At 40.1% G+C, this 20,584-nt stretch overlaps 1 protein-coding gene across 1 annotated transcript in view; it reads left to right on the forward strand.

Annotated features, from left to right (window-relative positions):
• Window positions 1-20,584, forward strand: part of ncam2 (neural cell adhesion molecule 2) — a 488,348-nt gene that overhangs the window by 456,664 nt on the left and 11,100 nt on the right. Inside the window, exon 16 of the mRNA XM_030747061.1 lies at window positions 12,509-12,716. Within this exon, the coding sequence (XP_030602921.1) occupies window positions 12,509-12,716 (208 nt within the window). The remainder of the gene's footprint in view (window positions 1-12,508; window positions 12,717-20,584) is intronic.

The raw sequence follows: 20,584 nt of genomic DNA on the forward strand, positions 1-20,584 counted from the left end.
TTGGTCATCATTAATTGAGTCACTTTCTCATAGATCCCATCTAGAGACAGTCAATCACCAGTCAGACCTAATGAGTTTGTATTGTCAAAGATGTGTATGAATGGCTTCAGGTGCCACACAAGCAGCTGGATGTCTAGCCACTGAATGGTACTAATGGGCCTATATATCAACAAGTAATCGGAAGAAGTCAGTAAAATAGTTAATAGAGCAGGGAGATAAGAATTAATGAACACTAGGTGTCCAGAAGTAGAAAGTTTGTAAAAGTCTGGAAAAAAAAAAGTTTGGTTGCGAAATGGTGTTGGGGAAAACATTTTCATGAGCTTTGCCAGGTATCTGCAGAGTAAAAAATAATTTCTTACGTTAATAATATAAAGTTACTTCTACACACAGAGCTGCAAGAAACAGTACATACGGGGATACCCTGAGGCACATAGACATTAATATGGAACTTAAAGCTTACATATTATAATGTACTGTGATATAATAGTTTACATGCTGTAAAAAAAAATTATAAATGGGGTGGCAGTAAGAAATGTTTCAGGTCTGTGCAGAAATAATTGCTTAGAGTACTTTTCCCTTCGCAACAGAACCTTGTGGTGCTCCAAGTGAACTGGAGATGCTTGTCCATATCATCATCTCCTCTCACTCGGACAATTTCGAATCGCCAATTAACCGAATCCCAACAAGTCCATGTCCTTGGACTGTGAGAGGAAACTGGAGTACCCGGAGAAAACCTACGTAAACACAGGGAGAACATGCAGATTCCATACAGAAAGGCCACAGGCAAGGTAGAATCAAACCCATGACCTTCTTGCTGTGAGGCAACAGTGCTAACTATTGTGCCACAGCTTTTAACTCGCTCTCATAAATCTTCTCATATAACCCCATTGTTAAAGGTTCTACACTTGGCTTCTTGTCAGGTTTAGATTTCAGATTAAAATCTTGATTCTTATTTTTATGGCCTTACAAGGTGAGGCTCCACCAGTACTGTTGTTCTACTCCACCCCTATTGTCCAGGCTGGGCTCTTAGGGACGCATATAGAGGTCTTCTTGTGATTCCACGTACCTATCTGAAAAGGGGGGATTGTCCTTTCCGTAGCTCCAAAATTGTGCAACAGCTTACCACCCACCCTTTGCACCCCTGACTCTATAGCATCTTTTTAAAAATAGCATAAAACTCATCTGTTCAGCATTAAGCATTTGAGTAGTGTTTTGTGTTCTGTGTTGTTTTACCTGCTCATGAGTGTTCATTTTGACCTTGCACAAACTAGTCACAAGCCACTGATGCAAAGCTCATGTAACTGACTACTGTTGTTTCCTACTAATCCTCACATTTAGTTGTATTTCTCTCCTATAACTATCATGAAAAAAAAAACTACAAAATTATCTTGTCCTATAAAGCAACAATGCAAAATGAGTCTACAGTAAGTCATGCATCTCATAACCATCATATAGATAGAGACTGAAAAAAGATTGGAAGAATTCATTTAAAGTGTGTAGAAGAAGAAGGAAAAATGTTGGAAAAACTAGAACATAGTAATTATTGCACTGCCATGAATATATGTCTAAGTCATGGACAGACTGAAGATACAAGGAGAGAAAAATTATAACACTAGATCCCAAAAGTTGCTCCATGCCTCTGTGCCGATCAGCCCACAGCCAGATTGTAATTTTTCAAGACAAATTCAAATTTGTTGCTGTCCACAGTCCAAAATATAGAAGTGATGACTGTGCCAAGCACAAGAGTCTTGGACTGCCTGTCTGTGTTTCTATTAGAGAGACCTCAAGGCAGAAAGAAGATGATGATGAGGCTGCAGCATGGACTAATTTGCAGATACAGAAATAGAAAATACTCCGTATAGCCAAAAGTATTTGCTTGTCTGCCTTGACACGCATATGAACTACAGTAACATCCCATTCTTAATCCACAGGGTTTAATAGGATGTCAGCCCACCCTTTGCAGCTATAACAGCTTCAACTCTTCGACTCTTTGATTCTTGAAAGAGTTAGGAGTGTTTATGGGACTTTTTGGCCATTCTTCCAGAAGCACAATTGTGCTGGACGAGAAGGCCTGGCTCGCAGTCCCTGCTCTAATTCATCCCTATCTGGTTGAGGTCAGGACTCTGTGCAGGCCAGTCAAGTTCCTCCACACCAAATTCACTCATTCATGTCTTTATGGACCTGTTTTGTGCACTGGTGTGCAGTCATGTTGGAACAGGAAGGGGCCATCCCCAAACTGTTCCCACAATGTTGGGAGCATGAAATTGTCCAAAATTTCTTGGTATGCTGAAACATTAAGAGTTCCTTTCAGTGGAGCTAAGGGGATGAGCCCAACTCCTGAAAAACAACCCCACACCATCATCCCCCCCTCCACCAAACTTTACACTTGGCGCAATGCAGATGCACGAATCACGGTTCTCCATCTGAGTTTGGTGGTTGCCAGGAGAACGGTACTTGTTCTCCTGGCAATCACCAAACCCAGATGGAGAAGCATGATTCGTCACTTCAGAGAATGTGTCTGCACTGCTCTAGAGTCCAGTGGTGGCGTGCTTTACACCATTGCATCCGACACATTGCATTGCACTTGGTGATGTAAGGCTTGGATGCAGCTGCTCAACCATGGAAACCCATTCAATGGCGCTCTCTACGCACTGTTCTTGAGCTAATCTGAAGGTCCCATGAAGTTTGGAGATTTGTAGTGATCAACTCTGCAGAAAGTTGGTGACCTCTGTGCACTATGTGCTGTCATTTTATGTGGCCCATCACATCATGGCTAAGTTGCTGTCGTTCCCAATTGCTTCCACTCTCTTTTAATACCACTAACAGCTGACTGTGGAATATTTAGTGGTGAGGAGATTTCACAACTGGACTTGTTGCACAGGTATTATCCTATCACGGTACCACGCTGGAATTCGCTGAGCTCCTGAGAGCGACCCATTCCTTAACAAATGTTTATAGAAGCAGTCTGCATAGGTGCTTGATTTTATACACTTGTGGACTGGAAGTGATTGGAACACCTGAATTCAATGATATGGATGGGTAAGGTAAAGACCCTACAATAATTACACAGAAAACCCAACTATCAAAACAACCCCCTATGAGCAAGCATTTGGTGACAGTGGGAAGGAAAAACTCCCTTTTAACAGGAAGTCATCAGCTGCGACCAGTTGGTGCAGAGGGGAGAGACAGGACAAAAGACATGCTGTCGAAGAGAGCCAGAGATTAATGAAAACAAATGATGAAATGCAGATTGGGGTATAAACAGAGTAAATAGAGGTGAATAAGAAGAAACACTCAGTGCATCATGGGAACCCCCCAGCAGCCTAGGTCTATAGCAGCATAACCACGGGCTGGTTCAGGGCCACCTTATCCAGCCGTAACTATAAGCTTGATCAAAAAGGAAAGTTTTAAGCCTAATCTTAAAAATAGAGAGGGTGTCTGTCTCCCGAATCCAAACTGAGAGCTGGTTCCACAGAAGAGGGGCCTGAAAGCTGAAGGCTCTGCCTCCCATTCTACTCTTAAGTATCCTAGGAACCACAAATAAGCCAGCAGTCTGAGAGCAAAGTGCTCTATTGGGGTGATGTGGGACTATAAGGTCTTTGAGATAAGATGGTGCCTGATTATTCAAGACCTTGTATGTGAGGAGAAGGATTTTAAATTCTATTCTAGATTTAACAGGGAGCCAATGAAGAGAAGCCAATATGAGAGAAATCTGCTCTCTTTCTAGTCCCTGTCAGTACTCTAGCTGCAGCATTTTGGATCAGCTGAAGGCTTTTCAGGGAGCTTTTAGGACAGCCTGGTAATAACAAATTACAATAGTCCAGCCTAGAAGTAATAAATGCATGAATTAGCTTTTCAGCATCAGTCTGAGAAAGGATGTTTCTAATTTCAGAAATATTGCTCAAATGCAACAAAGCGGTCCTACATATTTGTTTAATGTGCATTGAAGGACATATCCTGGTCAAAAATGACTCCAAGATTTCTCACAGTGTTACTGGAGGCCAAAGTAATGCCATCCAGAGTAAGTATCTGGTTCGACACCACGTTTCTAATATTTGTGGGGCCGAGTACAAGAACATCAGTTTTATCTGCAGTGAAGATGCTCTTTCTTTCTCTGGATACATTGTGAATGGTATGGCATATGTCCCTTAACATAACACCATACTGAACAGAAGGCACAGACACTGATTTTAGGGGCTTTGGTTGCAAAGATTTGAGTTGTCTTGCCAAATGCAAAAAGCAAGCACAAATGGAAGCATTCAAATATCTTTTCTTGGTATCTAAATTGCGGGAAACATCTTCAAAAAGAGATGCCATTATCACAGATAAGTATTTCTTCTAGTGAAAAGGGCAGTCATTGCCAGTTTTTTGCCACCTTAGAAAGTTCAAAAAAGCTCAGCGGCTACGCGGCAGTTTTGTGTTGAAAAAAACATTTTGTCATCCACCTTGATAACTTGGTGTGTAACAGACTTAAAGCGTGGTAGCTTTTTTGTTTCATTTGAGAATGAAGCATGCCTTTGAATAAATAAATGCTTGAAATCTAATGAAAATTCCCTTTCTTGGCTAGGAAATGGGTATTTGCATGCATAGTGCAACTTCTGCCCTCAAAGCCCCGCAGGCAGTTTATCACTCTGACCTGTGGGTTATTACAGAGGATGGTTTTCACTGCTGCTGTTGCATCAGTTTGAGTATAGGTGATCACTCAGTGCAAGAGGAAGGCAGCATTGCCCTCTATTTCCTAAAAGACCCTCCAACAGAAATGACCTCATTACTTCTCTCTACTCTGACATTATAAATCAGCTGAGGCAACTCTAGGTGACCACGAGTGTTTGTTGCACATCAATAAAAACCGGACATTACCAACAAATAAAACTCCAGGAAACAGTAGTTGTTCAGTGGTTCACACAGGAACAGTGTGCGCATGTTTCTCTCTCATAATGTTATCTTTCCATCACCGGGTTATTGGAAAGTATCTTGGTGGCTATTGAGAAAACAAGTGACTCATGGACACACACTTGACTTGCTGTGCATCATTATTGTTTATTAAATTTAAAGTCAAGTCATTTTTAGTTCTTTATGCAGAGATCTGAGCTGTTTCATAAAGGAAGGCATCTTGTTTTGGGCTCACAGAATAACGCAGATGTGAAAAAAAAAAATAAAATGTCACACTGCAGTCCTGAAGAAGGTGAAGGCTGTTGTGAAGATTATCTGATATAGAAACTCCTAACCTGCTGTAAACTACACTTATAAAGCTTGTAGTGAAAGAAGAGTACATAAGAAAAAATAAGCATAAAATTTGCCAAATCACACGTGGAGCTACCCGCTGTGGTGACACGAGTGAATAAGGGGGCAGCCGAAAGTAGGTTTAGGTTCATCTCTGACACCAAATTAGCAATGACGATGGATTTGAAATTTTAAAAAAAAGCTTTAAGTGCACTGAATAAACTTCTAACCATATGTCAGTGGGTAAATTGAAGTCTTAAGTACTTTGAAGAGAAGGAAAAACACCATATAGATGCGAATCAAATTCCTTTAACAACAGTTTGAACCTTTGAACACATCTTAATATTTGGTATGGCCGCCTTTATTCTTCAACATAGCGTGAACTCTCTTAGGCAAGCTTTCTCATGATTTAGGTCTCTGCTAATTTTTTTTTTCTTAATGCTTAAGGGCATGACTTTTAGAAACTGTTCATCTGCTGCTGTAGATAGATTTTTTTCCTTTTTTTTGACCTTCACTTGTCCACTTTTCTTACATTTTTAAAGGACACATTGCAAAACGCTAATAGGTCTTTGGGAATCACCTTGTTGGTGGAAAAATACTATTTTATGCCTGTCAATCTGTGTTATCTTTGGCATTTTTCACAGAGTCAAGTACAGAAATGGGAACAAATTATATTTTTCACAGGCTGCTAGTAACAGAGCAACCAAAGATACCATTTAAAATTGGTTCTTTGCTAAACTTGTCTGCTATGTGTAGACACAAAACTGGTTCATCCCTTGAGTTACGACCCTTTGTATGCTTGAATGATTCATAGGTCAGTGTTAGTGGCTTAACAAACAAAAATGTTTCCTCTGAAAATGGTCAGGAACAAGGACTGGACTCAAAATGAGTGTAAAAGCAGCCAATGTCCTGAGAAATACTTTGAAAGACCTTCAGGAAGCCTGGAAAACTATTGTTTGAGAGCACTTTAAAAAATTGTCCTGTAAAAGTCTGCTTCTTTGAAGTAAAATATATATACATATAAGAAATGAGGGGTGACTTCAGACTTGCACATTATTGCATAATGTGGATCATGTTGTGCTCTGAGTACATTTTTTTTTTTATTGCTTCTTTGTTTTTATGGCAATTTAGGAGCTGAAACAATTCCAAGTAATACATTCAAAGATTCCACATTTCATCCATCAGCAACAAATCTCATTCACAAAGAAGGAGCTCACACAAATCTCTGCTTTAACCACAGATTTTGCACACAAGTCCAGAATTCAGCAGTATTTTCTTACCTGAAATTGTTCAAACTTTGCAAACTGCCTGCCTCAGACCATCTGTACGCAGAAGTGATGATGCACTGGCTGTCTTAGAAAATGCAAGCACACATCTTTTAACTAAAAGATTAGCATATTAAAATCACATTCACTGCAATGGCTTTGTTAGAAAACCACATTTAAATCTCTAAATTAACTGGTAACATTTATTAAACTGATCCCCCCTTTCCTGCTTTCTGGACGTTACTGCTTTCATTAATCCCACTTGTAGATATTCTTACAGCAACAGGGCTGATTATCTTCCTGGTCCTTGGCCTCAGCCTTTTTTTTCCTCTGGTCTGTTACTCCTTCTTTTTGCTTTAACTTTAATATCAGCATCATCATTGCTTTGTCCATGAGACGCCTTTAGGCAGACAGGTTTCCTCATATGGAGAGACTGGGCTGTGGCTGGATGCGAAATGTAAATCATGAGCTTGCATTGTTAAATTTATTATGATTCAGTCTAACTAACATAGTGACAAAGTTATGATTAAGTCATGAAACATGCACCTTTTCTTGTGTGGAAATGAAATTTGTTTTGCACTGTACATGTAGGACCACCATAGAGGTGTCAACTATGCCGGACACTAAAGCCTCTTAACACTGACAAGAAGAGCTGATATGTCAGTACTGATGAAAATATTCTGAGGTGTACCTTCATCCAGAAACAGCTCTGTTGCATGTGCATGTGTGTGTGCGTGTGTGTGTGTTTGTGTGTGTATTTTTCCACTGCTCAGACTCTGTTCTTTTTCTAAATCACTTCAGAACCTGGGAATAAATCGAATAAAATGGCTACAAGTAAACAAGCATGTAACATATCAATCCAACCTCAAACTGTCAAGCTGCTGCTAAGCACTTTAGAGTAATACTCCTTATCGGATGGAAGTCTGATATTTATGGATTTCAGTCTTTTAGGCTCAAGAGTTTTTGCTGGCATCCCCTCTAAAAGAATGACAGTTTAATAAAATCTTTATCCGGACACTTTCAGATCCCTTGGGCAATCCTTCAAAAAAAAAAAAAAAAAATTGTGTGCTTTTTTTTTAATTTAGGAGCAAATGTGTGCATTTTAACTTTTGAAACTTTATTTTACCTTTAACTTCTATTTATTTTGTGAAAAGATGTTGATGGTATAATTGGATGCAAACCTTAACCAATGAAACAACTGCTATTGTTGTAAATGCGTAACACAACGGGTTTTTATATTGTTAAAGCTGGCTCAAAATGCCACAGCACAGGTTTAGATTCTGATGGGCAACATTTATTAACAAAAGGCAAAATAAAAGTCTTAAAAACTGGGAAGATCATATAGTTCAGAGGTGTCTCGGGTTACATAATTACATAAACACTATGTAATGTATATTGTCCATCATCAAGAGAGAGCACCTAAAACTTAAAGACACAGACCAGGCAGGAGCAGGGACACATAACAATATGGAATAATATCTCTTCTGACACTGCTTTGAAAGCCTAAAACTACAGCAGTGTGATGATGACAAACAGTTAAGTATGGCTTAAAGAATGCGCTGATATTTTCTATCTTTTCTGGAATATGCGGATGCTTCTGGGGAGCTGTAGAGGTGTTGTTTACCATTTCTGAATCCGTGGCTTTAGCAGCCAGTGGAACCTAGACAGACTTTCAAAAGGTGAGATACAAACCCGTAGCCTATGGCACAGAAAAAATATTGATTCAGTCGACAAGTTTCAAATCCCAAATCCCCCTGTTTCCACGAAAATGCAAAGTTTTAATTAGAGCTCCTTTTGCCACAAGGTTCTCTTTCTCTGTCTCTCTGTGCTTTGATTCCCTGCCAGGATCCGCTGTCTGCAGTCTCAGCTCTAAGTCAAGAACAAAGTCACTGACATGAGAGTCATTTGGGTCGTGACACTGTGTGGTGCAGGAGTATTTGGGAGTTCACACATTTCTTCTTGTTTTGGCTCTATACTTCACTGCACTGGATTTGAAACAGTGACTATGAGGTTGAAGTGTTCGCTCTCGGATTTAAACAGAAGGGACTGAAACACAAAAAAATGAGGCACTAGTATAAGGATTCCTACATCCTCAAATATGTAAAGATTTAAAGCCTCAAATCTTAGTGTGTCATAAGTTGAGTATGCAGGATTGGAGAACCTAAATGCATGCCTCTTTCCAAATGGACTCCTTTATACAGTGGTAGAACATACTCTTGCAAGAGTATGAGCTAATCCACTGATTTTACACATGAAGTTAAGCCTGTAAAAAAAGCACATGGATTTCCCCATCTGTTTGTTATGTATGAAGCAGCTACCATTTCTGGGTCCAAGTGCTTCTTTGTTGCCAAAAGCAAACAAGCACTAAAGCTGAAAGTTAAAAACTGACCATGTTCTTTCAACACTTTCTCGCAGGTATTAAAGTCATGTGACAAAGAAAGTTTTCAGCATGTTCGATGTTAAAGTTCATGGCAGTACAATTAGAAAAAGACTGAACAAGTACGACTTGTTTGGAAGGGTTGCCAGTAGAAGGACTCTTTTCTTTAAAAAGAACATTGCATAGCTTAGGTTTCCAGACTCCTGGAAGAAAGTCCTTTGGACAGATCAGACCAAAGTGGAGATGTTTGTCCATAATGCACAGCACCACATTTGGAGAAATCCAAACACGCCGTATCAGCACCACAACCAACTGTCAAGCACGGTAGTGGAAGGGTGATGATTCGGGCTTGGTCTGCAGCCACAGGATCTGGGTGCTTTGTGGTCACTGAGTGGACCATGAACTCCTCTGTATACCAAAGTATTGTAAAGTCAAATGTGAGGCCAGCTGTTCAACAGTTAAAGCTTGGCTAAAACTGGGTCATCCCACAGGACAATGATGAGCAGCAAATCTACAAAAGAATGACTGACAAAGAAAAGAATCAAAGTGTTGCAATGACCCAGTTGAAGTCCAGATCTCAACCTGATTGAAATGCTGTGGTGGGACTATAAGAGAGCTGTGTATAAATTAATGCTCGTAAACCTCAATGAACTTAATCAATGGCCAAAATTCCTCTACAACAGTGTGATAGACTCATAGTCATACAGAAAGCAGTTATTTTAAGTTACTGCTGCTAAAAGCAGTTCTACAAGTTATTGGGTCATTGAGTGTATTTAGCATTGCACTGACTGCTCAACCAAGCCTTAGAATGCTTTCGTCCATGAAGAGAAAAAAATGTATTTACTATACAGTACAAAGTTGAGGGGAGTTTGAAGTAAGGTAGTTCGCTAACTGACATCTTAAAGATGGTATAGTTCTGTTTTGGTGCAGACATTTCTAAAGATAAAAGCAAAATGTACTTTAAACAGAAACAAAGGTGAAAATGAAGCATCAGAGAGATTTTTGGAGAGTTAGTGAAGTTAATGAACATAAGCTAACTGCAGAGATACAGTATTATAAAGGCAATATACGTGCAGCAGCACATTGCATTCACATACAATGCAACAACAGCACCAATGCTCTCTGAAAACAATTCTTTTCTATAGCTTGCATCACGCATGAACACTTTATTGCTGCAAAGTGCGGGACAGACCAAGCACACCGGTTAGCACTGGTATGTGCGGTGCAGTGTGACATACAGTACATTTGTGCAGCCAATAGAAACACAGAATGACAGGGAGTGGTCACATGTAGTACATATAAAGGCTATGAGCTCTATCTGAAATGGTACAGATAGAGCACAGTGGCCAGCACAACTGAAACACTGGGCTATTTTGCTCAACGCAGTGGTCAGCGCAGTGTTTTAATAACTGCTCACATATCTTACTATAATACACAAAATCTCTGTCTGCGAGCTCCTCCTGCACAATCAGGAGTTTAGCAACTAAAGTTGGCACACAGGGACAGCTTAGGCCACTGATGGTTCTTATTCATATTGCATATCATATTGTCATTGTGCTGCCTAGCAATCACCTACAAACTGGTTACAGTGTCCCATTTTGTAGCATTTATGCACCTTGGACACCTTATAAAAGCACAATGTCATTTTAATTACACGACCATGTCCGATTTATATCCGCAAAACTTGAATTATGCGGTTTGCATATTTTGACATCATCGCGTTGCTTAGTGACCAATTTTGAAATTACATCATCATGTTGCCTAGCAACCAGGTTCAAAAAGGCTAATATCCAGACTAGTCAGTACTATAGCATGGGTATGCATTGGTTAAAAAAAAACAAGTGTCATAGCACTACAGGAGAGTATTACTGAATGGTTGCTATGTCATTAATTATTCAAGAAGTGGATAAATACATTAGGGAAAGAAATGAAAGACACTACTGAGTTGTATTGCCTGAAGACTGTGATAAGAGATTAAAACTCAGGATAACTCAGTTTCTGCCTCACAGGTTTTGACCTTTTTTTTTTTATTATTATTATTATTCTTGTTACCAAAGATAAACTGTGGTAGGAGTGATATTTGGACCTTGAAATTGTTTACACTGATAACCCTGGGGCTTTGTGCTTTCAAACAGTGCATAGATTCTCACACAGTTTAGTGAAGATTCAGTTGGATAACATCCAGAATGAGCTATCAAACCATCCCCTTGGTTTTCCTTGAGAAGTCAAATGGTGCATGCATGTAAATTCATCTTTCTATCAAACATATAACATAGGGGTGGAAGGCGGCATTCGGTTCACGTTTACGTTATGGTTTTTCAGGATGCAGAAAGTCGAGCAAAACCTCCCGCAGCATTCTCTCCTTGCTCGCTTATTTATTTATTTTGAAATTGGAGGTGCCAGACTACACCACTCTGATGCCTCTGAGTGCTTACACCTTCATATTATTATCTGAGCTCCCTTTCTTACTTACAGGCTACTGAACATGCATATGACAGCATACCTAAGTAGAAAAGTTCATTCACTCTCACTCTTCCATTGCTGTTTACTTCTGGCAAGGTCTGACCTCCAGCTGTCAGCACTGATCCTACAGTGGATGTTCAGTTTGCTCAACCCCAGGATCACTTAAGGGCGCAGCTCTATTCAGAGGAGCCCACTGGGAGCCTCTCTTTACCGCACTACCTTCATTTTTGTATTACTTTCAAATGGAAGCTGGACTCACTGCTTGTTCCCAACTGAGCTGAGAGGCTCAGTGTGTTTTGAAGAGCACAGTGCTGACCACTCTGAGAGAGAACATTTCAACTTCAAGCTGAAAATCCTTAATTTGGTTCCCACATGATTCTGTTTAGTGCTGCGAGCTACAAAATAAGAGGCACCCAGTGGACAGAGAGGCCAAAGCATCACTATGTTGATGCTTAATGCAACCTTGGGCTACAGTGTAGAGCTGAAAGTGTGCACTAACCTCTGCACCTGTGTGACATTGACATTTGGTACATGATACAGAAGGTAGATGCAAGGCCTGAGGGCAAATACAGCAGAGAGAAATTGTTTTTTTCTGTACTCTTAGCTAATTAAATGCTCAGTTTTCTGAAAAGTTTATCATATTTTAAATGTGACGAAGCCACAGATCTTCTGTTATTAATAACAAATAACAGCTAAAGACTTTTGCACTATAGAGTTCTTATTCCTCATTTATTTAAATCTTTGAAACTTTCACCATATGTAGAAGAAACTTATAAGGCAGGAATCGATTTGTTTTGGGCGAGACTTGGTGGATTCACGCTAATAATCAAGATAATTCCACCTCACACTGAGGATTGTGCGGAGTTGAGGAATTGTGGATTAGGACTTATCTATGTGTTGGAAACTATCCAACTGGCTCTGGAGGAATTCACTGACCTTGGAGTTAAAGTTTGGTACAGCTTTATAGTTTTCTGGTGAGTTTTCTGACCTCCAGCCTCGACTCTGCAGGCATCACGCTTGAAGACAATTAGCGAAACAATGAATCCCCTCCAGCTCCACACTCAATCTGACCCTAACCTCTAAATGTATCTTAGAGAACAAGTGAGCAAACCAAATTTGCTAACAGTGGTTTTGTCCTTGCTGTGTGTCGTGTGTCTGCGTGTGTGTTTCACTGCCTTAGCAGAATCCCTGTTCAGCGGCCTGGGGCTGGGGGCGGTGGTGGGTCTCGGCCTGGGAGCGCTGCTGCTGCTCCTCGTGCTGGTGGACGTCAGCTGCTTCTTCCTGCGTCACTGCGGCCTGCTCATGTGCATCACGCGCACGCTGTGCAGCAAGAAAACAGCCACCAGCGGCAAGGGCAAAGAAATCGAGGAGGGGAAGGCTGCCTACCTGTGAGTATTTCCTTTGGTGCATATTGTTGTTTTTCAAGACCTTTAACTACTTCAATCAAAGGTTTTGATCGCTATAGTGACAGTATCAATTTTGCCAGTTCATGCCTGAAGAGGGAACGTGTGGTGTGGGTGTGTCTTTGTGGTTGAGGGTTACGCGTCTTCTTTTTGGTACTGTATATCATTTTGTGCAATAGTGAATTGAAAGTCCTGAATGGATGAATACAAATCAATACAAAGGTTTCAAGAAACTGGTTTAAAGCTGTTGAACAGAAAAATGCCTTTGCATTTCTCAGAAATTAACAATAAAGCCTGTCTAAAAAAAAAAGTTACTCTTCTTTCTTTTTTTTTTTTTTTTTTTTTTCAAGGATCTCAACCCAGAGTGACTCATTGAGCAATAAGTAATTTCACCTTTAAAATAATAATGAACAGGATAATAACTCTTTATGTCATGTGCATTCCTAAATATATATATATATATATATATATATATATATATATATATATATATATATATATATATATAGTCTGAATGAGAAAAGGCGACTTCTTTTTACCATTTACTGTAGGTACACCTACAACAGCCGCCCAGCCACCCTTTCAACCACAGTATGTCTTTGATTTTGTCTTATTCACTTACATCAGTGCCTTTTGTACAATGTGTAGCAAGTTGCCTTTGCCTTTGCCCCCCCCCATCTAATTTAGAAGCTCACTCCCATGAAATTCATGGTACAACTGGTTTTTTGTTTGTTTTTTGTTTTGTTTAGTTTGTTTTTTTCCAAATTTAGTCCTACTGTTTTATGCAGGGTGCTAGCTAAACCATAGCACCCGCAGAGTGTCATTCATTGGCCACAGCCATGCCATTTTTGTGTTAAAGCTGTCAGTGTGCCAGCCCACTGTCTGGGATTTAGATAGAGGGCACACATGAGGAGGAGAAGGAGGGGGTTTGACTTTTGCTGAGTCACTAATCACACAGCGCTGGAGGACTGACTGCCTGCCTGCACAGACAGCATACAGAATCTCTGGAAGCAATTCACACAGGACTTTACAGTCTGTCTGATGTATGTATGTTACTGATGCTGTAGGTTGCTACTCTTTATGATGATATTAGAACTGACAAATTAGCAGAGCAACATCAAAAATGCAAAGCGGTACCATAGACGTGCATTTTGGTGCTAAAATTTACACATAGTACAACAAAATGGCCCTGACAGGAAATGGGAGTATAGCTAGTAAGATATACAGGTGTATATAGTACCAACATTTAATTTACCTTATCGAAGGGTTAATCCAGCAGTGTAGTATCTCCCTTCCATGAGGTGGAGCAGCTACCAAGAGAAAGATCCAGTTGCTCGATTCTAGCGAGGCAGAAAGAAACCTGAATCCTAACCTTCCTATAAAAAAAGATTTTTGCTTTGCTTTGTTTTTGTTTTGTTTAGATCCACCACATAAACTATGTTAACTCACGACATCATTAAGATCATCAAGTAAACTGAACTTTATATGCAGGTTGCAATTTGTGACAAAAACAAAAACATTTTCCCCACAAAAATAAGTCCTATACACTCTGAAACCTCTACTTCTATCAGTGTGTTGTTTATGAGCTTTGCTCATGTTCAGAGCTTAAAAACATAAATGCAGCATTTACATTAATATTTGTGTGACTGCTCCTCTCTATCGGCCTGTTAGAGCAGCTGCGCCATCACATGCAAAGCCAACAAACCATGCATGTAACATTTCTTCAGAGACATCCTTCATGACTAAAGTCTGAAGCGTGTGACAGACAGCATCCCTGTCGTATCACTGCAGTTCAGCAAGTTAAAATAAGAATCTGCACAACTCACTTTTGCGGGGATTCCTGATGTAGAGGATCAGGCACCGTTGTTTTTTTTTTTTTGGCTCCTGTAAAATCTAATGCTCTGACCCCTCTTCATTTCTCTTTTATTTAGTTACCGGTAAAGTTTTTAAGTTGAAAGTGGTTTAATGGTGGCATAATGAAAAGATGAAACCAAATGGGATCCAGATCATCGCTTTTTTTGCGGTTTCATCTTTCCTATCATGGGATTGCAAGTGCTGAAAGTCAATTTCTGCTTTTACTGGTGTTTGCACAATAAAAACAGAAATTACGCGGGTTTACTGAGGCACTGAGTTCCCTGTTAACTACTGAGTTCCTTTATAACTGCTTTGACTTCTCTGCTTTTAGAAGTTCCCATTTCCTTTCCCATTTCTTTTAATTGGTGAGCTTTATTATCTGGACCACTCCTCCTATGGAAACCTACTCCACGGGTTGTTTCTGCAAACTGTTATTCAGTTTTAAAAGTAAGAGACCTCTAGTGGACATGAATACGTAAAATATAAAAGTAGTTGTAGTGGGGTTTTTCTGCTGACATCAAACAGCAATTGCAAGCGAGGCTTAAAATTGTCGCACACAAGGCTCGAATTCCAAAGCAGTGAAGGCATCTTTAGGTGTAATCACTCCTGTATGATGCCAGGAACATTTACATGAGTCTTTTCAGCAAGTTGGAACAAACAAACACAGTTGGAGGTCTTCTTTTTATCAAATGATGCAAATGACCTGCAACATGGGCAGATTCCACAGGAAATGATGCCAGCAAACACTAACGTGTGAATCAAATGCTGCAGATAATCTAGCAAAGTAGAAAAGTCAAAATAGTTAAAAGACAAATGATTGAAATAGTCACTGTCTGTACAAATAAAGCAAGCTGCTAATCCTAAACATGGACTGCAGTATGATTAGCACATTGTTATTGACTTTATTCAAAACTGACACGGCTAAGCAACAGCAAGCTTAAAATTATGCCAAAAGAACACATTTGGAATGACAATACTGTTGATGAATGATGTACATGAGTCCATCTGACAGTACCTTGGAGAGTCTACAGTACTTCTTTGAAACTTTCTGGTGGTATGGGCACTTTTGATTGTTGTCCTGTTGTAATTGGAGTCTCTGTAGAGAGATTGGTTTCATAACTGGCAGTAAAGATGGCCATAACTCCTTTGAACTAGTGTAGCGAGAATGGAGTAAATGCTGTAGTCAGCTATACAACGAGTTATCCGCTGAACTGGAGTCTAATAAGATAATGCTTGAAATAATACAAAGCTCAGACACTCCAACTGAGTTTCCGAGATGTCAATAGTGCAAGTCTGAAGGTGCTGAGGAGTAATAAGTTGTAAAGACCAGCAAAGCGTGAGCAACAGTGTCAATAATATCATCAATGAGAGCATCTGCAGTGATAAATAACATGGGGTGAACTTCAAATGAGGAAGGTGATGAGTGGCGCAGGTAAGGCTCTGCGCAGGGCGTGTTCGGGACTTGTTAGCTGAGGAGTGTGTGGGCTGGTTTGGAATCAAGCAGGAAATCTGGAGGGTACTATCTGTGCACTTCTGACCCACTGAGATTTTTTAGATAAGATTCAGGGTTATACAGCCAGTCTTCACTGCTTGTTTTCTAATCTCGATGTGGTGCTGAAGCTTAGTAGAGAGCGGCCAGCAGCTGCTCATCAAGCACTGCAGCTTTATTTGAAGTCAGAGCTGGGCTCGTGGACAAATGCACGACAGAGAGTGTGTGTGGGTGTCTTTCTATTATGAATCTGCTGAACACACCGGGCTGCAACTCAGGGAAAGTTGAAAGACTCGGGAAGTCCTGTTGACTTCAAAAGTTCCCACGTCCAGTTTTTGAGTGTTATGTTGAAGTTCTTGACAGTGTGCTGTGATATCAGTGGGTCTCATATACAGATAGAGAAGGACTGGTACCTAACGGATCTCTACTCTGTAGAAAAAAAGTCATGTGACTCCATCCATCCATTTAACACCTTAAGACAGTGGCTTAAAAAGTAACCATCCACACATAAAACACACAAATGAATTATATTTTTCATAGGGAAGCTTGAATTGATTCACATTCAATCTTCTTGTGTTTAATCTGGATTCTCCATCCATTCTTAGCGTTGTCTCTTCGGGGGTTTCATAATATTCTCTGCTGGTTGAGAAACGTTGAGAAACGTGAAGCTAGAGACACCGGCGACCATAGTCAAATGTCTTCCAGGGGCCAGAGCAGGCGACATTCATGGAAATTTGAAACTGCTGGCTAAGGCTAATCGTAGATTTGGTAAGATCGTTATTCACGTCGGCAGTAATGACACCCGGTTACGCCAATCGGAGGTCACTAAAATTAATATTGACTCGGTGTGTAACTTTGCAAGAACGATGTCGGACTCTGTAGTTTTCTCTGGGCCCCTCCCCAATCAGACCAGGAGCGACATGTTTAGCCGCATGTTCTCCTTGAATCGCTGGCTGTCTGAGTGGTGTCCAAAAAACGACGTGGGCTTCATAGATAATTGGCAAAGTTTCTGGGGAAAACCTGGTCTTGTTAGGAGAGACGGCATCCATCCCACTTTGGATGGAGCAGCTCTCATTTCTAGAAATCTGGCCAAATTTATTAACCCTCCTAAAAACTGACTACCCAGGGTTGAGACCAGGAAGCAGAGTTGCAGTCTTACACGCCTCTCTGCAGCTTCTCTCCTCCTGCCATCCCCCCAAAACCCCATCCCCATAGAGTCGGTGCCTGCTCCCAGACCACCAAAAACCAAAGCTAAAATCAGCAAAAAACTATTTAAGCATAAAAATTCAAAAACAATAAATAATACAGCTTCATCAACTGCACCAAAGAATAAAACAATTAAATGTGGATTGTTAAACATTAGGTCTCTCTCTTCCAAGTCCCTATTAGTAAATGATTTAATAATTGATCAACGTATTGATTTATTCTGCCTTACAGAAACCTGGTTACAGCAGGATGAATATGTTAGTTTAAATGAATCAACACCCCCGAGTCACAGTAACTGTCAGAATGCTCGAAGTACAGGTCGAGGAGGAGGATTAGCTGCAATCTTCAATTCCAGCTTATTAATTAATCAGAGACCCAGACAAAGTTTTCATTCTTTTGAAAGCCTGACTCTTAGTCTTGTCCATCCTAATTGGGAAAATCAAAAACATGTTTTATTTGTTATTATCTATCGTCCACCTGGTCCTTACTCAGAGTTTCTGTCTGATTTCTCAGACTTTTTATCTGATTTAGTGCTCAGTTCAGATAAAATAATTATAGTGGGTGATTTCAACATCCATGTAGATGCTGAGAATGACAGCCTCAACACTGCATTTAATCTATTGTTAGATTCAATTGGCTTCTCTCAAAATGTAAAGGTGCCCACCCACCACTTTAATCATACTCTGGATCTTGTCCTAACATATGGCATAGAAACTGAAGACTTAACAGTATTCCCTGAAAGCCCCCTCCTGTCTGATCATTTCTTAGTAACATTTACATTTACTTTAATGGATTACACAGCAGTGGGGAATAGGTTTTATTACAGTAGAAGTCTTTCTGAAAGTGCTGTAACTAAGTTTAAGGATCTAATTCCTTCATTGTTATGCTCTTCAGTGCCATGTGCCAACACAGTGCAGAGCAGCTACCTAAACTCTGCTCCCAGTGAGGTTGATTATCTCGTCAATAGTTTTACATCCTCACTGCGTATAACTTTGGATACTGTGGCTCCTCTGAAAAGGAAAGCTTCAAATCAGAAGTGCCTGACTCCGTGGTATAATTCACAAACGCACAGCTTAAAGCAGATAACCCGAAAGCTGGAGAGGGAATGGCGTCTCACTAAATTAGAAGATGCTCATTTAGCCTGGAAAAAGAGTTTGTTGCTCTATAAAAAAGCCCTCCGTAAAGCTAGGACATCTTACTATTCATCATTAATTGAAGAAAATAAGAACAACCCCAGGTTTGTTTTCAGCACTGTAGCCAGGCTGACAAAGAGTCAGAGCTCTGTAGAGCCGAGTATTCCTTTCACGTTAACTAGTAGTGACTTCATGGATTTCTTTACAAATAAAATTTTAGACATTCGAGAAAAAATTATTCATAACCATCTCAAAGATTATTCTTCATGTTCGGCTGCTTTCAGCACTGCTGGTATTTGTTTAGACTCTTTTGCTCCAGTTGATCTTTCAGAGTTAACTTCAATAGTTACTTCCTCCAAACCAGCAACATGTTTGTTAGATCCCATTCCTACTAGACTGTTCAAAGAAGTCTTTCCAATTATTGATGCTTCAATCTTAAAAATGATCAATCAGTCTTTATTAGTTGGCTATGTACCACAGACCTTCAAGGTGGCTGTAATTAAACCTCTGCTTAAAAAGCCATCACTTGACCCAGCTGTCTTAGCTAATTATAGGCCAATCTCCAACCTTCCTTTTCTCTCAAAGATTCTTGAAAGAGTAGTTGTAAAACAGCTAACTGATCATCTGCAGAGGAACGGTTTATTTGAAGAGTTTCAGTCAGGTTTCAGAATTCATCACAGTACAGAAACAGCATTAGTGAAGGTTACAAATGATCTTCTTAGAGCCTCTGACAGTGGACTCATCTCTGTTCTTGTCCTGTTGGACCTCAGTGCAGCTTTTGATACTGTTGACCATAACATTTTATTACAGAGATTAGAGCTTGCTATAGGTATTAAAGGTACTGCACTGCAGTGGTTTGAATCATATTTATCTCATAGACTCCAATTTGTTCATGTAAATGGGGAGTCTTCTTCAGACAGTAAGGTTAATTATGGAGTTCCACAGGGTTCTGTGCTAGGACCAATTTTATTTACATTATACATGCTTCCCTTAGGCAGTATTATTAGAAAGCACTGCATCAATTTTCATTGTTATGTAGATGATACTCAGCTTTACCTATCAATGAAGCCAGATGACACACATCAATTAGTTAAACTGCAGGAATGTCTTAAAGATATTAAGGCCTGGATGACCTCTAATTTCCTGCTTCTAAATTCAGATAAAACTGAAATTCTTGTTCTCGGCCCCACAAATCTTAGAAACACGGTGTCTAACCAGATACTTACTCTGGATGGCATTACTTTGGCCTCCAGTAACACTGTGAGAAATCTTGGAGTCATTTTTGACCAGGATATGTCCTTCAATGCACATATTAAACAAATATGTAGGACCGCTTTTTTGCATTTGCGCAATATTTCTAAAATTAGAAACATCCTTTCTCAGAGTGATGCTGAAAAGCTAATTCATGCATTTATTACTTCTAGGCTGGATTATTGTAATTCATTATTATCAGGCTGTCCTAAAAGCTTTCTGAAAAGCCTTCAGCTGATCCAAAATGCTGCAGCTAGAGTACTGACAGGGACTAGAAAGAGAGAGCATATTTCTCCCATATTGGCTTCTCTTCATTGGCTCCCTGTTAAATCTAGAATAGAATTTAAAATTCTTCTCCTCACATACAAGGTCTTGAATAATCAGGCACCATCTTATCTCAAAGACCTCATAGTACCATATCACCCCAACAGAGCACTTCGCTCTCAGACTGCTGGCTTACTTGTGGTTCCTAGGATACTTAAGAGTAGAATGGGAGGCAGAGCTTTCAGCTTTCAGGCCCCTCTTCTGTGGAACCAGCTTCCAGCTTGGATTCGGGAGACAGACACCCTCTCTATTTTTAAGATTAGGCTTAAAACTTTCCTTTATGATAAAGCTTATAGTTAGGGCTGGATCAGGTGACCCTGAACCATCCCTTAGTTATGCTGCTATAGGCCTAGTCTGCTGGGGGGGTTCACATAATGCACTGTTTCTCATTCACCTTATTTACTTTGTTTATACTCCACTCTGCATTTAATCATTAATTGATATTAATCTCTGGCTCTCTTCCACAGTTCTCTTCCCTCAGCCCAACCGGTCGCGGCAGATGACTGCCCCTCCCTGAGCCTGGTTCTGCTGGAGGTTTCTTCCTGTTAAAAGGGAGTTTTTCCTTTCCACTGTCGCCAAGTGCTTGCTCATAGGGG

The sequence above is a fragment of the Archocentrus centrarchus genome, chromosome 2, assembly GCF_007364275.1.
Source record: "Archocentrus centrarchus isolate MPI-CPG fArcCen1 chromosome 2, fArcCen1, whole genome shotgun sequence".
Taxonomy (NCBI): domain Eukaryota; kingdom Metazoa; phylum Chordata; class Actinopteri; order Cichliformes; family Cichlidae; genus Archocentrus; species Archocentrus centrarchus.